This window comes from Panulirus ornatus, chromosome 12, assembly GCF_036320965.1.
Source record: "Panulirus ornatus isolate Po-2019 chromosome 12, ASM3632096v1, whole genome shotgun sequence".
NCBI classification, from domain to species: Eukaryota; Metazoa; Arthropoda; class Malacostraca; order Decapoda; family Palinuridae; genus Panulirus; species Panulirus ornatus.
In genome coordinates, this window is record NC_092235.1 from 69,224,157 (window position 1) to 69,246,600 (window position 22,444).

A 22,444-nucleotide genomic window follows, 5' to 3' on the forward strand; every position below is an offset into this window, starting at 1 on the left:
ATATACATAAATGTTGCAATTGGTCAAAGTGGTTCACATGATCTAGTACATGCATAAAACCACAAGGAAAATGAAACACAATAAGTTCCCAAGTGAACTTTCTTGTAACGATCACATCGTTAGGGGAGATACAAGAATGTGATAGAAGACACAGAACAGTCAGTTGATATACAAGGAAGACACATAGATAAGACGCTATTGGTAAACAAGCATTACTGGATGTTGGTGTTCGGAGTGAATTGCAATGATGTGGTATACAGGGGTTGCTATGCTGTCAATGGACTGAAACAAGTCACATGAAGCAGCTGGGGTAAATCATAGAAAGGTCTGGAGGGCCTAGCTGTGGATAGAGAACTGTAACTTCAGTGCACAGCACATGAAAGCTAGGGAATGGATGTGAGAAAATGTGGGCTCTCTTATTCTGTTCCTGGCGTTATCTTGCTAATGTGGAAAACTCACATCAAATATGAAAAAACTCATAGAAGAGAGAGCTATCTCGAAGTGACTTGTCAATGTAATAAGTAATACTGTTTTCCTTTTAGGTATGTTTCAAGGAAAACTGCTAAGAAAAACAGGTCCTAATGCAACTCTGTCTTAGGGATAAAAGGTTAACTGCAAATTCTAATTAACGTGCTGACTGTTCAGTTTCTGTTTTTACCCTCTGATTAAAGAATCTCAAACAAGATATTAAGAGAGGGTCAATCAATTCTGGCCTGGTAGTTTCACTTCTCTTTGACAGTTGTGCAATCATCGATGAGTCAAAAAAGGCAAAGGTCTACTCAGTTTGTCCCTATGTGCAGAAGCAAGTCTGGTGTTAAAATCTGTAAATCAGTGATTCAAAAACATGCTCAGCATATATATGCTAGTGTGTGCCTCACTGTGGAAAAAAATATTATATTTATATATATATATGCTTTTACTAGGCCCCAGGCATAGGTTCATCACAGATTACAGTCTATTAAATACATTACAGTCTATAATATGGAACTTTTGAAAATATAAAAGCAGGCATTTTAGAGAGAGAGAGAGAGAGAGAGAGAGAGAGAGAGAGAGAGAGAGAGAGAGAGAGAGAGAGAGAGAGAGAGAGAGAGAGAGAGAGAGAGAGAGAGTGAGTGTGTGTGTGTGTGTGTGTGTGTGTGTGTGTGTGTGTGTGTGTGTGTGTGTGTGTGTGTGGTGCGTTTGCATGTGGTGCGTTTGCGTGTGGTGCGTTTGCGTGTGGTGCATGTGCATGTGGTGTGTGTGCATGTGGTGCGTGTGTGTGTGTGGTGCGTGTGTATGTGTGGTGCATGTGTGTGTGGTGTGTGTGTATGTGTGGTGCATGGGTGTGTGTGTGTGTGTGTGTGTGTGTGTGTGTGTGTGTGTGTGTGTGTGTGTGTGTGTGTGTGTGTGGTGCATGTGTGTGTGTGTGTGGTGCATGTGTGTGTGTGTGTGGTGCGTGTGTCTCTGTGTGGTGCATGTGTCTGTGTGCGGTGCGTGTGTGTGTATCTGGTGCGTGTGTGTGTGTCTGGTGTGTGTGTGTGTGTCTGGTGCGTGTGTGTGTGTCTGGTGCATGTGTGTGTGTCTGGTGCGTGTGTGTGTGTCTGGTGCGTGTGTGTGTGTCTGGTGTGTGTGTGTGTGTGTGTGTGTGTGTGTGTGTGTGTGTGTGTGTGTGTGTGTGTGTGTGTGTGCTTATGGAGAGATGTAGCCATAATAGAAGGGCTAGTGCAAAGTGCTCATCCCATTAATGATTAGGTCCCAGCAAGATGATTATTAATGTGATAAGCATTTCATGCTAGCCCTGCCATTCTGGCTAGATCTGTTGTCAAAGGTACACATATGCATTTGAGAGAGAGAGAGAGAGAGAGAGAGAGAGAGAGAGAGAGAGAGAGAGAGAGAGAGAGAGAGAGAGAGAGAGAGAGAGAGAGAGAGAGTTAATTTAGAATGCATATCATCTGAAATATAATTAAGATGCCAGTGATGTACAACTTCCTGCAGCATTGTGAATATTAATACACTTTCTTCAAAGGTAAATCATACAATCAGTAAAACTCTAATTCTGCTAAAATTGAAGTTGCTTATCATCATCTAATGAAATAGTGGGAAATTAAGATCATTCAAGCATTTGCAGCCAAGCAATAAAATGTGTAAAGATATCAGACTAAGAGAAAATCTGTTGACTAACCAGTATTGCGTCTTGAAGTTGATCGAGTAACACTGCGACGATGCATTGCTGGAGAATCGTGATGGCTACTAGATCTACTACCCCGTCCACTTGAAGATTCACTGAAAGAATGAATATGCTTGACTGACTGTGCCATTATATTAGTGATTTGTAGGCAAACTATAAAATACAATACATCTCTGGATTCAATCCATCTATCCTATCATCATTAAATCCTCTCCCAATTCTAGTGGGTTCATCATGTAAATAAACCCTCATATCATTCACATTTGTTGAATGTGTCTGATGATAGGGTGGCAGATATAGGGTGTTTTAGTTAAGGTGGTGTTCAAAGTGAGAGGGTTAGGGAGAATGATTTGGTAAACAGAGAGGAGGTAGTAAAAGCTTTGCGGAAGATGAAAGCTGGCAAGGCAATGGGTTTGGATGGTATTGCAGTGGAATTTATCAAAAAAGTGGGTTACTGTGTTGCTGACTGGTTGGTAAGGTATGTAAGACTTGTGGTGAGGTGCCTGAGGATTGGCGGAATGCTTGCATATTGCCATTATACAAAGGCAAAGAGGATAAAGGTGAGTGCTCAAATTACAGAGGTATAAGTTTGTTGAGTATTCCTGGGAAATCATATGGGAAGGTATTGATTGAGAGGGTGAAGGCATGTACAGAACATCAGGTCTGGGAAGAGCAGTGTGGTTTCAGAAGTGGTAGGGATGTGTGGATCAGGTGTTTGCTTTGAAGAATGTATGTGAGAAATACTTAGAAAAGCAAATGGATTTGTATGTTGCAATTATGGATTTGGAAAAGTCCTATGATAGAGTTGATAGAGATGCTCTGTGGAAGGTATTAAGAATATATGGTGTGGGAGGCAAGTTGTTAGAAGCAGTGAAAAGTTTTTATCGAGGATGTAAGGCATGTGTACGAGTAGGAAGAGAGGAAAGTGATTGGTTCTCAGTGAATGTTGGTTTGCGGCAAGGGTGCGTGATGTCTCCATGGTTGTTTAATTTGTTTATGGATGGGGTTGTCAGGGAGGTGAATGCAAAGGTGAATGCAAGAGTTCTGGAAAGAGGGGCAAGTATGCAGTCTGTTGTGGATGAGAAAGCTTGGGAAGTGAGTCAGTTGTTGTTCGCTGATGATACAGCGCTGGTGGCGAATTCGAGTGAGAAACTGCAGAAGCTGGTGAATGAGTTTGGTAAAGTGTGAGAGGGAAGAAAGCTGCGAGTAAATGTGAATAAGAGTAAGGTTATTAGGTACAGTAGGGTTGAGGGACAAGTCAATTGGGAGGTACATTTAAATGGAGAAAAACTGGAGGAAGTGAAGTGCTTTAGATATCTGGGAGTGGATTTGGCAGTGGATGGAACCATGGAAGTAGAAGTGAGTCATAGGGTTGGGGAGGGGGCGAAAGTTCTGGGAGTTTTGAAAAAGCAAAAATGGGCATGTTTGAAGGAATAGTGTTTCCGACAATGTTATAGGGTTGCAAGGTGTGGGCTATAGATAGAGTTGTGCGGAGGAGGGCGGATGTGCTGGAAATGAGATGTTTGAGGACAATATGTGGTGTGAGGTGGTTTGATCGAGTAAATAATGAAAGGGTGAGACAGATGTGTGATAATAAAAAGTGTGGTTGAGAGAGCAGATGAGGGCATTTTGAAATGGTTTGGTCACATGGAGAGAATGAGTGAGGAAAGACTGACAAAGAGGATATATGTGTCAGAGGGGGAGGGAATGAGGAGAAGTGGGAGACCAAATTGGAGGTGGAAAGATGGAGTGAAAAAGATTTTGAGTGATTGGGGCCTGAACGTGCAGGACGGTGAAACGCATGCAAGGAATAGAGTGAATTGGAACGATGTGGAATTCTGGGGTCAACGTGCTGTCAATGGATTGAACCAGGGCATGTGAAGCATCTGGGGTAAACCATGGAAAGTTTTGTGGGGCCTGGATGTGGAAAGGGAGCTGTGGTTTCAGTGCATTATACATGACAGCTAGGGACTGAGTGTGAACGAATGTGGCCTTTGTTGTCTTTTCCTAGTGCTACCTCGCACATATGTGGGGGGAGCGGGTTGTCATTTCATGTGTGGTGGGGTGGCGACGGGAATGAATAAGGGCAAACAGTATGAATTATGTACATGTGTATATAAGTATATGTCTGTGTGTGTACATATATGTATATGTTGAGATGTATAGGTATGTATATGTGCGTGTGTGGATGTGTATGTATATACATGTGTATGTGGGTGGGTTGGGCCATTCTTTCATCTGTTTCCTTGCGCTACCTCACTAATGTGGGGGACAGCGACAAAGTACAATCAAAAAATAAAAAATAAAAAACATAAACAAATCAAACAACCATGGAGACATCACGCACCCCTTCCACAAACCAACATTCACTGAGAACCAATCACTTTCCTCTCTTCCTACACGTACAAACGCCTTACATCCTTGATAAAAATTTTCACTGCTTCTAACGACTTGCCTCCCACACCATATATTCTTAGTACCTTCCACAGAGCATCTCTATCAACTCTATCATATGCCTTCTCCAGATCCATAAATGCTACTTATAAATCCATTTGCTTTTCTAAGTATTTCTCACATACATTCTTCAACGCAAACACCTGATCCACACATCCTCTATCACTTCTGAAACCACACTGCTCTTCCCCAATCTGATGCTCTGTACATGCCTTCACCCTCTCAATCAATACCCTCCCGTATAATTTCCCAGAAATACTCAACAAACTTATACCTCTGTAATTTGAGCCCTCACTTTTATCCCCTTTGCCTTTGTATAATGGCAATATGCAAGCATTCCACCAATCCTCAGGCACCTCATCATGAGTCATACATACATTAAATAACCTCACCAACCAGTCAACAATACAGTCATAAACCTATTACCTATTACCTGCCAAAAGTTCTATCATGACCATATCATCCAAAGAGATTTTCATTCAACTGTCTTTCTAATGATTCTTCACATGTCTATCCTTCATATATCTTTAATCTTCATCTATTCACCTTAAATCAACTATAATACACATCATCCATCTCTACAAATCTTGCTGACCTATCTGAAGAATATGCAGGAGTTATTATAAAGCTGTATAGAGACAGAAAAACATAGCTATGTAAATTCTGCACACATGAAGTATTTCTTTAAAATCATAAATCTATTCCCTATAAACTGTAACAACTAGAACTTATAACTTTCTCTCAAACCATCACTTCTAACATCAAGATATTCTTCAAACTTATCTTCTAAATTCTGCATCCTAACTATCTATCATCAATTTTACTTCTATCCAAGTAAGGAAAATCCCATACCATAAACTTTGCAGAAATGAAAAGCACATCCTGAGCTTACAACATACAGCTCTAATGGCAAAATTGAGAGACAAACTCCAGAAACTGGTGTCTGTGTTTGGGAAGGTGTGTGAAAGGATGTTCAGAGTTAATGTCAACAAAAGTAAGAGCTGAGGTTTAGCAAGATACTGAAACAGGATGATTTTAATGTGAATTTGTGTGGGGAGAAGTTGGAGGAAGCAGAGTGTGTTAGGTTTCTGAGATGGACATGCCAACAGATGGAACCACAGGGAACTGAAGAGATTCATAGGGTAGGTGCCTAGATATAAGTACCTACAAAATTTTTTCGCCAAGATGACAAGGCTAGCATAAGGCCTTCACTATATGACTTACTGTTTCTCTTGCCAACCCTTTACTCATCACAAATCATGCAAGCTGTATAATTTCATTTTCTCAGCAGCTAATTTTCTGGCACTGTCGTCTATTTCAGCTCCTGGATGCATCAAGGAATGTGTGAAAGAAGAGGTCATTGTCTGTCAGGAAAAAAATAGGCATGTTTGAAGGCATAGTATCCCTGACAGGGTTGTTTGAATCCAAGGTTGGGTTATGAATGCAAAAGAATGGAAGATGGTGGATGTACCGAAAGTAAAATGCCTAGGACATTACATGGTGCAAAGGCAAGCTAATGAGTTAGGGATAAAAGTTTAAGAGTGAAGCAAATGGTGGTAAAAATGCAATCTGACTGAGAACTGACCTGGGTATATGGAAAGGATGAGCAAAGAAAGACTGACTAGAATGATCTACATGTCAGAATTGAAAGGAGTATGGGGGAGGGGAAAACTAAGAAGACAGGTTATCACCAAAGAGTTTTGGAGTATCATGGCCTGAACATGGAGGATAGGAGATTTTTATGGGACAGAAAGAGTTAAAATGAAGTAGTATTTGGGAGTGATGTATGGTCAGCATGCTAAATGAATGCACACAAAGTGCTCAGGAGGAATCATAGATTTGAGTGTGGGGTTTGGCTATGGTTGGAGGGACTACCACTCAGAAGCAAGTGTATCCTAACAATTCTGGTACCTTGTTTGAAAGTTTCAGATAGTTTCATTATGTCCAATTCAACTTCTAATGTTACTGTTCTTTGTTGCTAATCCAAGGGTTTACTATGCACTGCAATTCTTTGGTCAACCACAGAAAGTATCTTAACATCACCACATCTCAAAACGAAACAACCTTATTGGGTATAATGCCTTATGGATGTAAATGCTTAACTACATTCAGTGGCAGTGGCACAGGGGGAGGGGTGTCAGCCCCTCATTATGTTTAGACTTACTCGTATATAACTGCAGTATGCTGTATGTTGTGAAAGCTTTTGCTCCGGTGAGCCCCCCAACTTTTTAGAAGCTGCCACCACCCTTGACATTACTCAACTTAAATCAAGGATTTCATGAATCCTCTATACATGGATCAACCCTTAAGTGCCAAGTGACTGCAGTAATTCAATGCACAATTTGGAAAAAAAAAGAGAAAATGTCTCCAATTATAAAATTAGAAAAATACATCTAAAAGTAAATGGTACCACTTACTATATGTCTGTGGTATCCTGCTGAGGGATGAACTGCATGAGTGGTGCAGGAAAGGTGGAGGAGGGTGGAAGTAGGTCATATGTATTTAATTATTTGTACTATAAAGGGAGGGCAGTGCCTCTTGTGTGTGAAGGAATGGGGAAAATTCATGATGTAATTTCAATATGACACTTTTTACTACTTTTGAAAGACATACAAGTAAAAGTATAGGAGATGCACAAACAAGTGAGCTAACATAACTTACAGTAAAAGGCTGTGGTACAGCACTGAAGTAAACAGATAAATCCTCCTAACAGAGGTGGTGGAATGATGTTGGAGGAAGAGAGAAGAGTGGGAGGTACAACAGGCTGAGCCTTATGACTCAGTCCACTAAATGACATGTATCAGCATTCATGGTTACTACTTACACATATTCATAAATATTTACATGTATATGTCATGGGTCCCCATGTGCTCGAAGTTACACCAAAAGTGAAAAGACACCTTCAATGAGGCAGCATCACTAACTGTACACTCTCATCAAAGACCATTTCACTCCAAAGGAGTCTTCATTTCCCTGCTACTTGAAGTAGCACTGCCTTGAGCTGCAGGAGCCTTATAAAGGGCCCTAAGTAACATCAGAGCTTTCAGAGAAACTGGTCAAGGGGTAATAGTAAATAAATAAATAAATAAATAAATAAATAAATAAATAAATAATATGTATATTTGCGTGTGTGGACGTATGTATATACATGTATATGGGGGGGGGTTGGGCCATTTCTTTCGTCTGTTTCCTTGCGCTACCTCGCAAACGCGGGAGACAGCGACAAAGTATAAAAAAAAAAAAAAAAAAAAAAAAATAAATATTTACATATATATCTACACTGCACAACTGCTTCCAGAGAGTGGTATCCTCTATAATATGCATCTACAATGACCAAGGTAACACCTAGCAGCTATACAAATGTCAAAACACTGAAGTGGATTTCATAATAAGCCAAAAAATATTAGTATTCGTATGATGTGTCGTGGCACCTGCTATGCAAGTTAAAAAACAAAGATTCCCAGTGTTTAAGGGTTAACTGTATAAACAGGAGAAACATATGTTACTTAATGCCTCACCATTACAAAAGAAAAGAAATAAACTTTCAGAATTTACATAAAATTTGTTTTCCCTAACATATGCAACTCATGTATTGGAAATTCCCCTCAATCAGCACTCCTGAATCATAGAATTTGAAAAGAAAAATGAAAAAACATAATTAACATGCAAATCTACATGCCCCATGAACTAATCATTTCATCACCTCCAGAGGAGATACCCATGATGTAAGTAAGAAATCTTTATTAAGTAATGTTCCTGAGTTAAGGCACGTACAAGAACGTGTCCACAGACAAACAAACAAATATGGGGTGACAACACAATATCCCAAATATGCATGTGCATTGGTAGGATATAACAAAGTACAGAGATGAAAGAAAGGAGGAAAAAATGTAATGTGTATTGGGTGATGTCTATGAAGATGTTGAGTGGAAGTACATCAGATCATATGACATTAACATGTAGGTTAATCTTTTCCTTCTAATGCTCTACCTTACAGTATGACCACTTCACTTCAGGTTATCTAAATTGTATGACCCACCTAGCATCCTGTCCATTAACAGCATGCCTGAGATCATGCTGATGCTGCTTGGCCAACTGAAGAATTTTGGCCAACTTATCATCATCATCAGGGAGGTCAGCACCCCCCCAGCCTCCCCCGGCCAAGCACACACCAGACAGGTACTGGACCAGTGCAGGATGCTCTCCCACTTGGAACCCACGCCCTTTACCCTGAGAGTACAGCCACTCTGCTTTTAAGCTGCCAAATGAGAGAAGATGTTAAATATGACAGATACAGTACTTATAGCTGTCAGGCTGGAAATACAATACAGAGTATCCAGAATCTGGCCTTGCATTGATTCATAATCTGCTAATTTAAGAAGCCCTTAACTGTATCATTGCACTGAATCTGGATATCATAATTCAGCTTTGAAAAAGAAAAGTATAACATAAGTATTCAGAATGTATAAGGATTTAGTTTTGAGCCATGAAAAACTCTTTCTCTTCGGGGAGGTTTCCCATGAGCCATGAGAGACGTCTTAGATCTCCTGGGGAGAAGCCTCTAAATCCCATCTAACTTCAACCATCTGCTAAGTAACGAATGGTGTGGGTTGACTTAGATACATCCTCTGAGCTATCAACTTGGAGACTGATGGTCAATGTCACGCAGAGAAAGATTTTTCAGAAGAGACAAGAAGGAATGGGAGGAAAGACAACTGGGAAAATGCATGTCAAACATTACCTTGGAGACAAAGAGTTTTTCAAACTTCAAAACTTATATTTCCCTTTGAAGTAAGTTTGTCCCATAAGCCATGAGATGATACCAAAATGAAAAAGGAGGGTTTGAGAAAAACTTTAACAGAAAGGCCAAATACAGCAAGAATAACTTAAGACTCATCTTAGTACAATAAGGTCCTTTTGTGCTGAGGGTGGCATTTTAGTACAATAAGGTCCTTTTGTGCTGAGGATGGTAACTTCAAGCCTATGCCATAAAAACCCTATACACCTGGAAGAAGGTATCATTAAAGGCACATTATAGTAAACTTCAAAAATCTCCATGATAAACTCCTATAAAGGAAAACTTTCAGAAAGGCCAACAATGAAGGTTATCCTCTCAAACTCAAGGCTTCTGACAAAAAAATTATTATAATCATTATTATTATTATCATTATCTCTATCTATCATACTTGACCGCCACTTCCCATGTCAGCAAAGTAGCGCCAGGAAACAGACGAAGAGAGAATGGCCCATCCACTCATATACACCTATATATACATAAACGCCCATACACGGACATATACATACATATACATATCAACATATACACATATACATACATAAAAATATATACACATGTGTACATATTCATGCTTGCCTTCATCCATTCATGGCACTACCTCATCCTAAAGGAAACAGCAACGCTACCTCCTGCTTCAGTGAGGTGGCACCAGGAAAACACACAAAAAAGGCCACATTTATTCACACTCAGTCTCTAGTTGTCATGTGTTAAGCACCACAACCATAACTCACTATCCACATCCAGGCCCCACAAACCTTTCCATGGTTTACCCCAGATGTTTCACATTCCCTGGTTCAGTCCATTGACAGCATGTCGACCCTAGTATACAACATTATTCCAATTCCCTCTATTCCTTGCATACCTTTCACCCTCCTGTATGTTCAGGATACAATTGCTCAAAATATGTTTCACTCCATCCTTCCACCTCCAATTTGGTCTCCTGCTTCTCCTTGTCCCCTCCAACTCTGACACATATATCCTCTTTGTCAGTCCTTCCTCACTCATTCTCTCCATATGTCCAAACCATTTCAACACACCCTTTTCTGCTCTCTCAACCACATTCTTTTATATTTCCACACATCTCTCTTACCCTATCATTACTTACTCAATCAAACCACCTCAAACCACATATTGTCCTCAAATATTTCATTATCATTATTATCATCATACTAAATTACTGTTTCCCGCATCAGCGTGGTGGCACCAGGAAACAGCCGAAGAACAACCCACCCACTCATATACACACATTCATATATTTATTTATTATACATAATCACTGTTTCCAGCATCAGTGAGGCACTGCCAGGAAACAGACAAAGAATGACCAATCCACTCATATACACACACACACACACATATATATATATGTGTATATATATATATATATATATATATATATATATATATATATATATATATATATATATATATATATTTTTTTTTTTTTTTTTTTCAAACTATTCGCCATTTCCCGCATTAGCGAGGTAGCGTTAAGAACAGAGGACTGGGCCTTTGAGGGAATACCCTCACCTGGCCCAATTCTCTGTTCCTTCTTTTGGAAAAAAAAAAAAAAAAAAAAAAAAAAAATATATATATATATATATATATATATATATATATATATATATATATATATATATATATATATATATATTTATTATTTATTTATTTTGCTTTGTCACTGTCTCCCGCATTTGCGAGGTAGCACAAAGAAACAGACGAAAGAAATGGCCCAACCCACCCCCATACACAATGTACACACACACACGCAAATATACATACCTATACATCCCAACGTACACACATATATACACACACAGACACACACATATACACACATGGACACAATTCACACTGTCTGCCCCTACTCACCCCCCTTGCCACACAAGGAATAACATCCCTCTCCCCCCTCATGTGCGTGAGGCAGCACTAGGAAAAGACAACAAAGGCCCCATTCGCTCACACTCAGTCTCTAGTTGTCATGCAATAATGCCCGAAACCACAGCTCCCTTTCCACATCCAGGCCCCACACAACTTTCCATGGTTTACCCCAGACGCTTCACATACCCTGATTCAATCCACTGACGGGACATCAACCCCGGTATACCACATCAATCCAATTCACTCTATTCCTTGCCCTCCTTTCACCCTCCTGCATGTTCAGGCCCCGATCACTCAAAATCTTTTTCACTCCATCTTTCCACCTCCAATTTGGTCTCCCACTTCTCCTCGTTCCCTCTACCTCCGACACATATATCCTCTTGGTCAATCTTTCCTCACTCATTCTCTCCATGTGCCCAAACCATTTCAAAATACCCTCTTCTGCTCTCTCAACCACGCTCTTTTTATTTCCACACATCTCTCTTACCCTTACATAACTTACTCGATCAAACCACCTCACATCACACATTGTCCTCAAACATCTCATTTCCAGCACATCCACCCTCCTGCGCACAACTCTATCCATAGCCCACACCTTGCAACCATACAACATTGTTGGAACCACTATTCCTTCAAACATACCCATTTTTGCTTTCCGAGATAATGTTCTCGACTTCCACACATTCTTCAAGGCTCCCAGAATTTTCACCCCCTCCCCCATCCTCTGATTTACTCCCACTTCCATGGTTCCATCCGCTGCCAGATCCACTCCCAGATATCTAAAACACTTTACTTCCTCCACTTTTTCTCCATCCAAACTTACCTCCCAAATGACTTGATCCTCAACCCTACTGTACCTAATAACCTTGCTGTTATTCACATTTACTCTTAACTTTCTTCTTTCACACACTTTACCAAACTCAAATCACCACTTCTGCATTTTTTCACGTGAATCAGCCCCAGCGCTGTACATCAGCGAACAAAAAACTGAAAAAACTTCCCAAGCTCTCTCATCCCCAACAGACTGCATACTTCCCCCTCTTTCCAAAACTCTTGCATTCACCTCCCTAACAACCCCATCCTAAAAAATTTTAAACAACCCAGGAGAATCCCCCAACCCCTCCCGAAAACCCTACATTCCTGAAACCCAACATTTTTCCCCTTCTTCCTACAGTACACAGCCTTACATCCCGATAAAAATTTTTCACTGCTCTAACAACTTGCCTCCCACACCATATATTCTTAGACCTTCCACAGAGCATCTCTATCAACTCTATCATATCTTCTCCAGACCCAAAAATGCTACATACAATCCATTTGCTTTTCTAAGTTTTCTCACATACATTTTCAAAAAAAACCCCGATCCACACTCTTCTCCCTTTCGAAACCACATCCCTTTTCCCAAATTTGATTTTTAATTTTTAATTTTATAAATTTTCTATCATATTTTTAACCAAATCTCAAAAAACCTTTTTTTTTTCTGTATTTTCACTCATTTTTAAAAAATATCCCCTTTCCCTTTTTAAAAACCCAGGGCCCCCAACTATGCCCATTTCCCCCCAACAAATTATATATTTAAAATATAAAAATTATATTTATTTAATATTTATTTTTTTTTAAAATAATAAATTAATTAATAATATATAAAAATTTAAAATTTAAAAAGGGAAAAAAGCATTTTTTTTTCCCAGAATTAAAGTGTTGGGCCGGTTTTCTTTGAAAGAATTTTTTTAAAATAAATTTTTTTAACCCCAGAAAACAAATTTTGATTTGTAAGCAATTAAACAAATTAAAATAGGATGCTCTGGGGAAGGTAAAAAGAATATATGGGTGGGAGGCAGTTGTTGAAGCAGTAAAAAGTTTTTATCGAGGATGTAAGGCAGGTACGTGTGGGAAGAGAGGAAAGTGTTTGGGTTTCGGGAAATGAGGTTTGCGGCGGGGGTGGGGTGTGTACCCATGTTGTTTAATTTGTTTATGGGGGGGGTTTGTTAGGGAGGTAATGCAAGAGTTGGAAAAAGGGGGGCAAGTTTGAAGTTTTTGGGGGATGAGAGAGTTGATGAGTCAGTTTTGTTTGCTGATGATAAGCGCTGGGGGTGATTCATGTGAGAAAAGCAGAAGCTGGTGACTGGTTTGGTAAATGTGTGGAAAAGAAAATTAAGAGTAATGTGAATAAGAGCAAGGTATTAGGTACATAGGTTTAGGGGAAGTCAATTTGGGGGGTAGTTTTGAATGGAGAAAAAAATGGGGGAAGTAAGTGTTTTAGATATCTGGGAGGGATCTGAGGGATGGAACCTGGAAACGGAAGTGGATCTAGGGTGGGGGGGGGGGCGAAAATTTTGGGGTTAAAAATGTGGGAAATCGAGAAATTATTCGGAAAGCAAAAAAAGGGGTTTTTTGAAGGAATATGGTTTCCCAAAAATGTTGTATGGTGCGGGCGTGGGCTAGGAAAGTTTTTCGCAGGGGTGGATGTGGAAATGGTGTTTGAGGACAATGGTGGTTTTGGGTGGGTTTTATCGGTAAGTAAAATAAAGGGAAGAGAGATGTTGGGGAAAAAAAAAAGGCGGGTTGAGAAACAAAGAGGGTGTTTTGAAAAGGTTTGGGCCATGGGGAAAAATGATGGAAAGATTGACAAGAGGATTATGTGCGGAGGGGAGGGGGCGAGGAGAAGGGGAGCCAAATTGGGTGGGAAAAATTGGAGTAAAAAGATTTTGTGTGTCGGGGGCCCGAACATGCAGGGGGGTGAAAGGGGGCAAGGGGAAAAAGTGAATTGGACGTGTGGGATCGGGGGTTACGTGCTGTCAGTGGATTGAATCAAGGGGGTTGAAGCGTCTGGGGGAAACCTGAAATGTGTAGGGATGTATATTTGCGTGTGTGGACGTGGTGTATTACTGTGTTTGGGGGGGTTTGGGGCCCTTTTTTCGCTGTTTCTGCGCTCCCCCGCAAACCGGGGGGGCAGCACAAAAAAAAAAAAAAAAAAAAAAATATATATATATATATATAAAAATTTAAAATTTTTTTTTTTTTTTTTTTTTTTTATTTTTTTTTTATAACTTTGTCGCTGTCTCCCTCGTTTGCGAGGTAGCGAAAGGAAACAGACGAAAAAAAGGGCCCCAAACCCCCCCCCCCCCATACACATGTAATACACACGCCCAAAACCACGAAAATATACAAAACCTACCACTTTCCAGGGTTTTACCCCAGACGCTTCACATGCCTTGATTCAATCCACGGGAAAACACGTAAACCCCCTGTAAATATTTTATAATATTTTTTAATATATATATATATATTTTTATACTTTGTCGCTGTCTCCCGCGTTTGCGAGGTACGCAAGGAAACAAACGAAAAAAGGGCCCCCCCCCCCCCAAATACACATTAAAAAAACCCCCCCCCCACAAAGCAAATAAAAACCCTAACCGTTTTCCATTTTTTCCCCCCAAAACTTTTTTAAACATCCCCTTGTTAAATCCACTACAGCACTAAACCCCGGTTTTACCCCCTGATCCAATTCACTCTTTTCCTTGCCCTCCTTTCACCCTCCTGCATGTTAAAGGGCCCCATCACCCAAAAATTTTTTTTCCACTCCATCTTTCCACCCCCCAATTTTGGTCCCCCTTCCCTCTTCCCCCCAACCTCCGACACTATACCCTCTTGGTCAATCTCTCCCCCCCACCCCTTTTCTCTCATGTCCCCAAAAACCTTTTCAAAAAAAACCCCTTTCTGCTCCCCAAAACCCACCTCTTTTTTTTTTTCCCCACACATCTCTCTTACCCCTTACTTTAAATTACTCGATCAAACCACCTCACACCACACAATTTCCCAAAATTTTTTTCCCCCCCCATCCCCCCCCCTTTTTTTCCCCCCCCCCCCCCCCCCATTTAAAATTTTTCCCCCAAAACCCCCCCCTTTTTTTTTTTTTTTTTCCCCTTTTTTTTCCCAAAATTTTGGCCCCCCCCCCCCCCCCCTTTTTCCCCTTTTTGGTTCCTTGGGGGGTCCAACCCCCCAAAAAAAAAATTTAAAAAAAAAATTTTTTTTAAAAGGGGGTTGGGCCCCCCCCAAAAAAAAATTTTTTTAAAAAATTTTTTTAAATTTTTTTTTTTTTAAAACCCCTTTCCCCCCCCTTTTTTTTTAAAAAAGGGGGGGGAAAAAAACCCCCAAAAAACCCCTTTCCCCCCCTTTTTAAAAAAAAAAAAAAAAGGGGGTTTTTTCCCCCCCAAACCCCCAAAAACCCCCCCAAAAAAACCCCCCAAAAAAAACCCCTTTTTTTAAAAAAAAATTTTAAAAAAAAAATTTTTTTAAAAATAAAAAACCCCACATTAAAAAACTTTAAAATTTTTTTTAAAATTGGGCCCCCCCCCCCCCAAAAAAAAAAAAAACCCCCTTTTAATAAAAAAAAACCCCCCGGGGGGGAAAAAAAAAAAAGGGGGGAAAAAAAAAAAAGGGGAAAAAAAAAATTAAAAATTTTTTTGGTTTTTTTAAAAATTTTTTGGGGGGGGCCCCCCCCTTTTTTTTTTGGCCCCAAAAAAAAAAGGGGGCCCCCAAAAAAAAAAAAAAAAAAAAAAAAAAAAAAAAAAAATTTTTTTAAAAAAAAAAAATTTTTTTTAAAAAAAAAAAATTTAAAATTTTTTTTTTTTTCCCAAAAAGGGGGGAAAAAAAAGGGCCTTGGGTTTTTTTAAAAACCCCCCCCCTTTTTTTTCCCCCCCCTTTTTTTAAAAAACCCCCCAAAAAAAATTTTTTTTTTTTTTTAATTTTTTTTTTTTTTTAAAAATTTTTAAAATTTTAAAAATATATATATATATAAATATTTTTTTTTTTCATAAATTCGCCATTCCCGCGATATCGAGGTAGCGGTTAAGAACAGAGGACTGGCCTTTGAGAGTGGAATATCCACACATGGCCCTTTTTCTCTGTTCCTCTTGGAAAATTAAAAAAAAAAAAACGAAAAGGGGAGGTTTTTCCACCCCCCTGCTCCCCCCCTTTTGGGGCCCGCCTTCTCGACCGCGGGAATTCGGGGGAAGTATTCTTTTCCCCTACCCCAAGGGAATATATATAAAATAAAAATTATATATATATAAAACATACAAAAAACCCCCACAAAAGCATTTTATACACTTTAACTTTTTATTTATCATACTTCGCACTGTGTCCCCCCATTAGCGGGGTGGGCCAAAAGGGAAAACAGCGAAAGAATGGCTAAACCCCATCCACATACACATAATATACATACATCCCCAAAACCCGGGCACATATCCCATATCTATACATTTCAATGATACTTTATAAAAAAATACACAAAACATAAACATATACACACATGTAATAACTCAAAATTTTTTCCCTTTTAAAATTCATTCCCATTCCCACCCCACCATCCCAAAAAATGACAACCCCTTCCCCCCCCAAAAATATGGGGAAATTTTAGTGCTGGGAAAAGAAAAACCAAAGGCCACTTTTCTAAAAATCAGCCCTCTAGCTTTTTTATGTATAATGCCCCAAAACCCACAGCCCCTTTCCCAAAACCCAGGCCCCAAAAATTTTTCCTATTTTTTCCCCCAACCCTTAAAAAGGGCCAAAGGTTCAACCCAAATTGACAGCACTTTGAACCCGATATACCACTTTTTCCCAAAATTTCACCCTTTTTCCAGCACGATTTTCACCCTCCTGCATTTTCGGGCCCCAATCGCTCTTTAATTTTTTTTAAATCCATCTTTCCCCCCTTTCAATTTGGTCTCCCACTTCCCCTCTTTCCCCTTCAACTCTGACACATATTTGTTTTTTGTCAATCTTTCCTCACTCTTTCTCTCCATGTGAACCAAACCTTTTCAAAAACCCTCCTCTGTTTCTTTCAACCACACTTTTGGGTTATACCAACACTTCTTTCCCCTTTTCCTTTTACATCCCAAAAATCAAACCACCTTACACCACATATTGTCCTCAAGCATCTCATTTCCAACACATCCATCCTCCTCTGCACATCTCTATCCATAGCCCACGCCTCACAACCATATAACATTGTTGGAACTACTATTCCTTTAAACATACCCATTTTTGCTTTCTGAGACAATGTTCTCACCTTCCACACATTTTTCAAAACTCCCAGAACTTTCGCCCCCTCCCCCACTTTTTGACTCACTTCCGCTTCCATGGTTCCATCCAATGCCAAATCCACTCCGAGATATCTAAAACACTTCACTTCCTCTAGTTTTTCTCTATTCAAACTTACCTTCCAATTGACTTGTCCCTCAACCCTACTGTACCTAATAACCTTACTCTTATTCACATTTACTCTCAGCTTTCTTCTTTCACACACTTTACCAAATTCAGTCACCAGCTTCTGCAGTTTCTCACATGAATCAGCCACCAGCGCTGTATCATCAGCAAACAACAACTGACTCATTTCCCAAGCTCTCTCATCCACAACAGACTGCATACTTGCCTGTCTCTCCAAAACTCTTGCATTCACCTCCCAACAACCCCATCCATAAACAAATTAAACAACCATGGAGACATCATGCACCCCTGCCGCAAACCTACATTCAATGAGAACCAATCACTTTCCTCTCTTCCTACTCGTACACATGCCTTACATCCTCGATAAAAACTTTTCACTGCTTCTAGCAACTTGCCTCCCACACCATACATTCTTAATACCTTCCACATTGCATCTTTATCAACTCTATCATATGCCTTCTCCAGATCCATAAATGCTACATACAAATCCATTTGCTTTTCTAAGTATTTCTCACATACATTCTTCAAAGCAAACACCTGATCCACACATCCTCTACCACTTCTGAAACCACACCGCTCTTCCCCAATCTGATGCTCTGTACATGCTTCCACCCTTTCAATCAATACCCTCCCATTTAATTTACCAGGAATACTCAACAAACTTATACCTCTGTAATTTGAGCACTCACCTTTATCCCCTTTGCCTTTGTACAATGGCACTATGCATGCATTCCGCCAATCCTCAGGCACCTCACCATGAGTCATACATACATTAAATAACCTTACCAACCAGGCAACAACACAGTCACCCCCTTTTTTAATAAATTCCACTGCAATACTATCCAAACCCGCTGCCTTGCCGGCTTTCATCTTCCTCAAATCTTTTACTACCTCTTCTCTGTTTACCAAATCATTCTCCCTAACACTCTCACTTTGCATACCACCTTGACCAAAACACCCTGTATCTGCCACTCTATCATCTAACACATTCAACAAACCTTAAAAATACTCACTCCATCTCCTTCTCACATCACTACTTGTTATTACTTCCCTATTTGCCCCTTCACCGATGTTCCCATTTGTTCTTGTCTTATGCACTTTATTCACCTCCTTCCATAACATCTTTTTTTCTCCCTAAAATTTAATGATACTCTCTCACCCCAACTCTCATTTGCCCTCTTTTTCACCTCTTGCACCTTTCTCTTGACCTCCTGTCTCTTTCTTTTATACATCTCCCAGTCATTTGCACTATTTCCCTGCAAAACTCATCCAAATGCTTCTCTTTTCTCTTTCACTAATAATCTTATTCTTCATCCCACCACTCACTACCCTTTCTAATCTGCCCAACTCCCATGCTTCTCATGCCACAAGCATCTTTTGCGCAAGCCATCACTGCTTCCCTAAATTACTCCCCAACTCCCCTTATGTCCTTTGTTCTCACCCTTTTCCATTCTGTACTCAGTCTCTCCTGGTACTTCCTCACACAAGTCTCCTTCCCAAGCTCACTTACTCTGAACACTCACTTCACCCCAACATTATCTCTTCTCTGAAAACCTCTACAAATCTTCACCTTCGCCTCCACAAGATAATGATCAGACATCCCTCCAGTTGCACCTCTCAGCACATTAACATCTAAAAGTCTCTTTCATGCGCCTATCAATCAACATGTAATCTAATAATGCTCTCTGGCCATCTCTCCTACTTACATACATTTTTTTTTTTTTCTTTGTCGCTGTCTCCTGCGTTTGCGAGGTAGCGCAAGGAAACACACGAAAGAAATGGCCCAACCCACCCCCATACACATGTATATACATACATCCACACACGCAAATATACATACCTACACAGCTTTCCATGGTTTACCCCAGACGCTTCACATGCCCTGATTCAATCCACTGACAGCACGTCAACCCCGGTATACCACATCGATCCAATTCACTCTATTCCTTGCCCTCCTTTCACCCTCCTGCATGTTCAGGCCCCGATCACACAAAATCTTTTTCACTCCATCTTTCCACCTCCAGCACATCCATCCTCCTGCGCACAACTCTATCCATAGCCCACGCCTCGCAACCATACAACATTGTTGGAACCACTATTCCTTCAAACATACCCATTTTTGCTTTCCGAGATAATGTTCTCGACTTCCACACATTCTTCAAGGCTCCCAGGATTTTCGCCCCCTCCCCCACCCTATGATCCACTTCCGCTTCCATGGTTCCATCCGCTGCCAGATCCACTCCCAGATATCTAAAACACTTTACTTCCTCCAGTTTTGCTCCATTCAAACTTACCTCCCAATTGACTTGACCCTCAACCCTACTGTACCTAATAACCTTGCTCTTATTCACATTTACTCTTAACTTTCTTCTTTCACACACTTTACCAAACTCAGTCACCAGCTTCTGCAGTTTCTCACATGAATCAGCCACCAGCGCTGTATCATCAGCGAACAACAACTGACTCACTTCCCAAGCTCTCTCATCCACAACAGACTTCATACTTGCCCCTCTTTCCAAAACTCTTGCATTCACCTCCCTAACAACCCCATCCATAAACAAATTAAACAACCATGGAGACATCACACACCCCTGCCGCAAACCTACATTCACTGAGAACCAATCACTTTCCTCTCTTCCTACATGTACACATGCCTTACATCCTCGATAAAAACTTTTCACTGCTTCTAACAACTTGCCTCCCACACCATATATTCTTAATACCTTCCACAGAGCATCTCTATCAACTCTATCATATGCCTTCTCCAGATCCATAAATGCTACATACGTGTCGGAGGTGGAGGGAACGAGGAGAAGAGGGTCAGTGGATTGAATCAAGGCATGTGAAGCGTCTGGGGTAAACCATGGAAAGCTGTGTAGGTATGTATATTTGCGTGTGTGGACGTATGTATGTACATGTGTATGGGGGTGGGTTGGGGCATTTCTTTAGTCTGTTTCCTTGCGCTACCTCGCAAACGCGGGAGACAGCGGCAAAAAAAAAAAAAAAAAAAAAAAAAAAATATATATATATATATATATATATATATATATATATATATATATATATATATATATATATATATATATATATATATATATTTTTTTTTTTTTTTTCCCAAAAGAAGGAACAGAGAATTGGGCCAGGTGAGGGTATTCCCTCAAAGGCCCAGTCCTCTGTTCTTAATGCTACCTCGCTAGCGCGGGAAATGGCGAATAGTTTAAAAGAAAGAAAAGAATATATATATATATATATATATATTATCATATATATATATATATATATATATATATATATATATAGGTTTGCGGCAGGGGTGTGTGAAGTCTCCATGGTTGTTTAATTTGTTTATGGATGGGGTTGTTAGGGAGGTGAATGCAAGAGTTTTGGAAAGAGGGGCAAGTATGAAGTCTGTTGTGGATGAGAGAGCTTGGGAAGTGAGTCAGTTGTTGTTCGCTGATGATACAGCGCTGGTGGCGGATTCATGTGAGAAACTGCAGAAGCTGGTGACTGAGTTTGGTAAAGGGTGTGAAAGAAGAAAGTTAGGAGTAAATGTGAATAAGAGCAAGGTTATTAGGTACAGTAGGGTTGAGGGTCAAGTCAATTGGGAGGTGAGTTTGAATGGAGAAAAACTGGAGGAAGTGAAGTGTTTTAGATATCTGGGAGTGGATCTGTCAGCGGATGGAACCATGGAAGCGGAAGTGGATCATAGGGTGGGGGAGGGGGCGAAAATTTTGGGAGCCTTGAAAAATGTGTGGAAGTCGAGAACATTATCCCGGAAAGCAAAAATGGGTATGTTTGAAGGAATAGTAGTTCCAACAATGTTGTATGGTTGCGAGGCGTGGGCTATGGATAGAGTTGTGCGCAGGAGGATGGATGTGCTGGAAATGAGATGTTTGAGGACAATGTGTGGTGTGAGGTGGTTTGATCGAGTAAGTAACGTAAGGGTAAGAGAGATGTGTGGAAATAAAAAGAGCGTGGTTGAGAGAGCAGAAGAGGGTGTTTTGAAATGGTTTGGGCACATGGAGAGAATGAGTGAGGAAAGATTGACCAAGAGGATATATGTGTCGGAGGTGGAGGGAACGAGGAGAAGAGGGAGACCAAATTGGAGGTGGAAAGATGGAGTGAAAAGGATTTTGTGTGATCGGGGCCTGAACATGCAGGAGGGTGAAAGGAGGGCAAGGAATAGAGTGAATTGGAGCGATGTGGTATACAGGGGTTGACGTGCTGTCAGTGGATTGAATCAAGGCATGTGAAGCGTCCGGGGTAAACCAAGGAAAGCTGTGTAGGTATGTATATTTGCATGTGTGGACGTGTGTATGTACATGTGTATGGGGGGGGGCTGGGCCATTTCTTTCGTCTGTTTCCTTGCGCTACCTCGCAAACGCGGGAGACAGCGACAAAGTATAAAAAAAAAAAAAAAAAAAATATATATTATTATTATTTTTTTTTATTATACTTTGTCGCTGTCTTCCGCGTTTGCGAGGTAGCGCAAGGAAACAGACGAAAGAAATATATAGATATATATATATATATATATATATATATATATATATATATATATATATATATATACAGAGGTATAAGTTTGTTGAGTATTCCTGGTAAATTATATGGGAGGGTATTGATTGAGAGGGTGAAGGCATGTACAGAGCATCAGATTGGGGAAGAGCAATGTGGTTTCAGAAGTGGTAGAGGATGTGTGGATCAGGTGTTTGCTTTGAAGAATGTATGTGAGAAATACTTAGAAAAGCAAATGGATTTGTATGTAGCATTTATGGATCTTACATACATATACTTATGTATATCTCTCTTTTTAAACCAGGTATTCCCAATAGACAGTCAATTTTTCAGCACACAAATCTACAAGCTCTTCACCACTTCCATTCACAACACTGAACACTTGATGTACACCA

General features: G+C 40.1%; 1 protein-coding gene across 5 annotated transcripts in view; it reads right to left on the reverse strand.

The window, feature by feature from the left end:
* Window positions 1–22,444, reverse strand: part of Cep97 (centrosomal protein 97kDa) — a 153,795-nt gene that overhangs the window by 61,941 nt on the left and 69,410 nt on the right. For 4 of the 5 annotated variants that reach the window (XM_071668201.1, XM_071668202.1, XM_071668203.1 and 1 more), the window contains exons 8-9: window positions 8,661–8,879; window positions 2,162–2,262 (exon numbers count right to left, since the gene is read on the reverse strand). In XM_071668201.1, the coding sequence (XP_071524302.1) occupies window positions 2,162–2,262; window positions 8,661–8,879 (320 nt within the window). The remainder of the gene's footprint in view (window positions 1–2,161; window positions 2,263–8,660; window positions 8,880–22,444) is intronic. The other variant, XM_071668204.1, reaches the window with a different exon arrangement.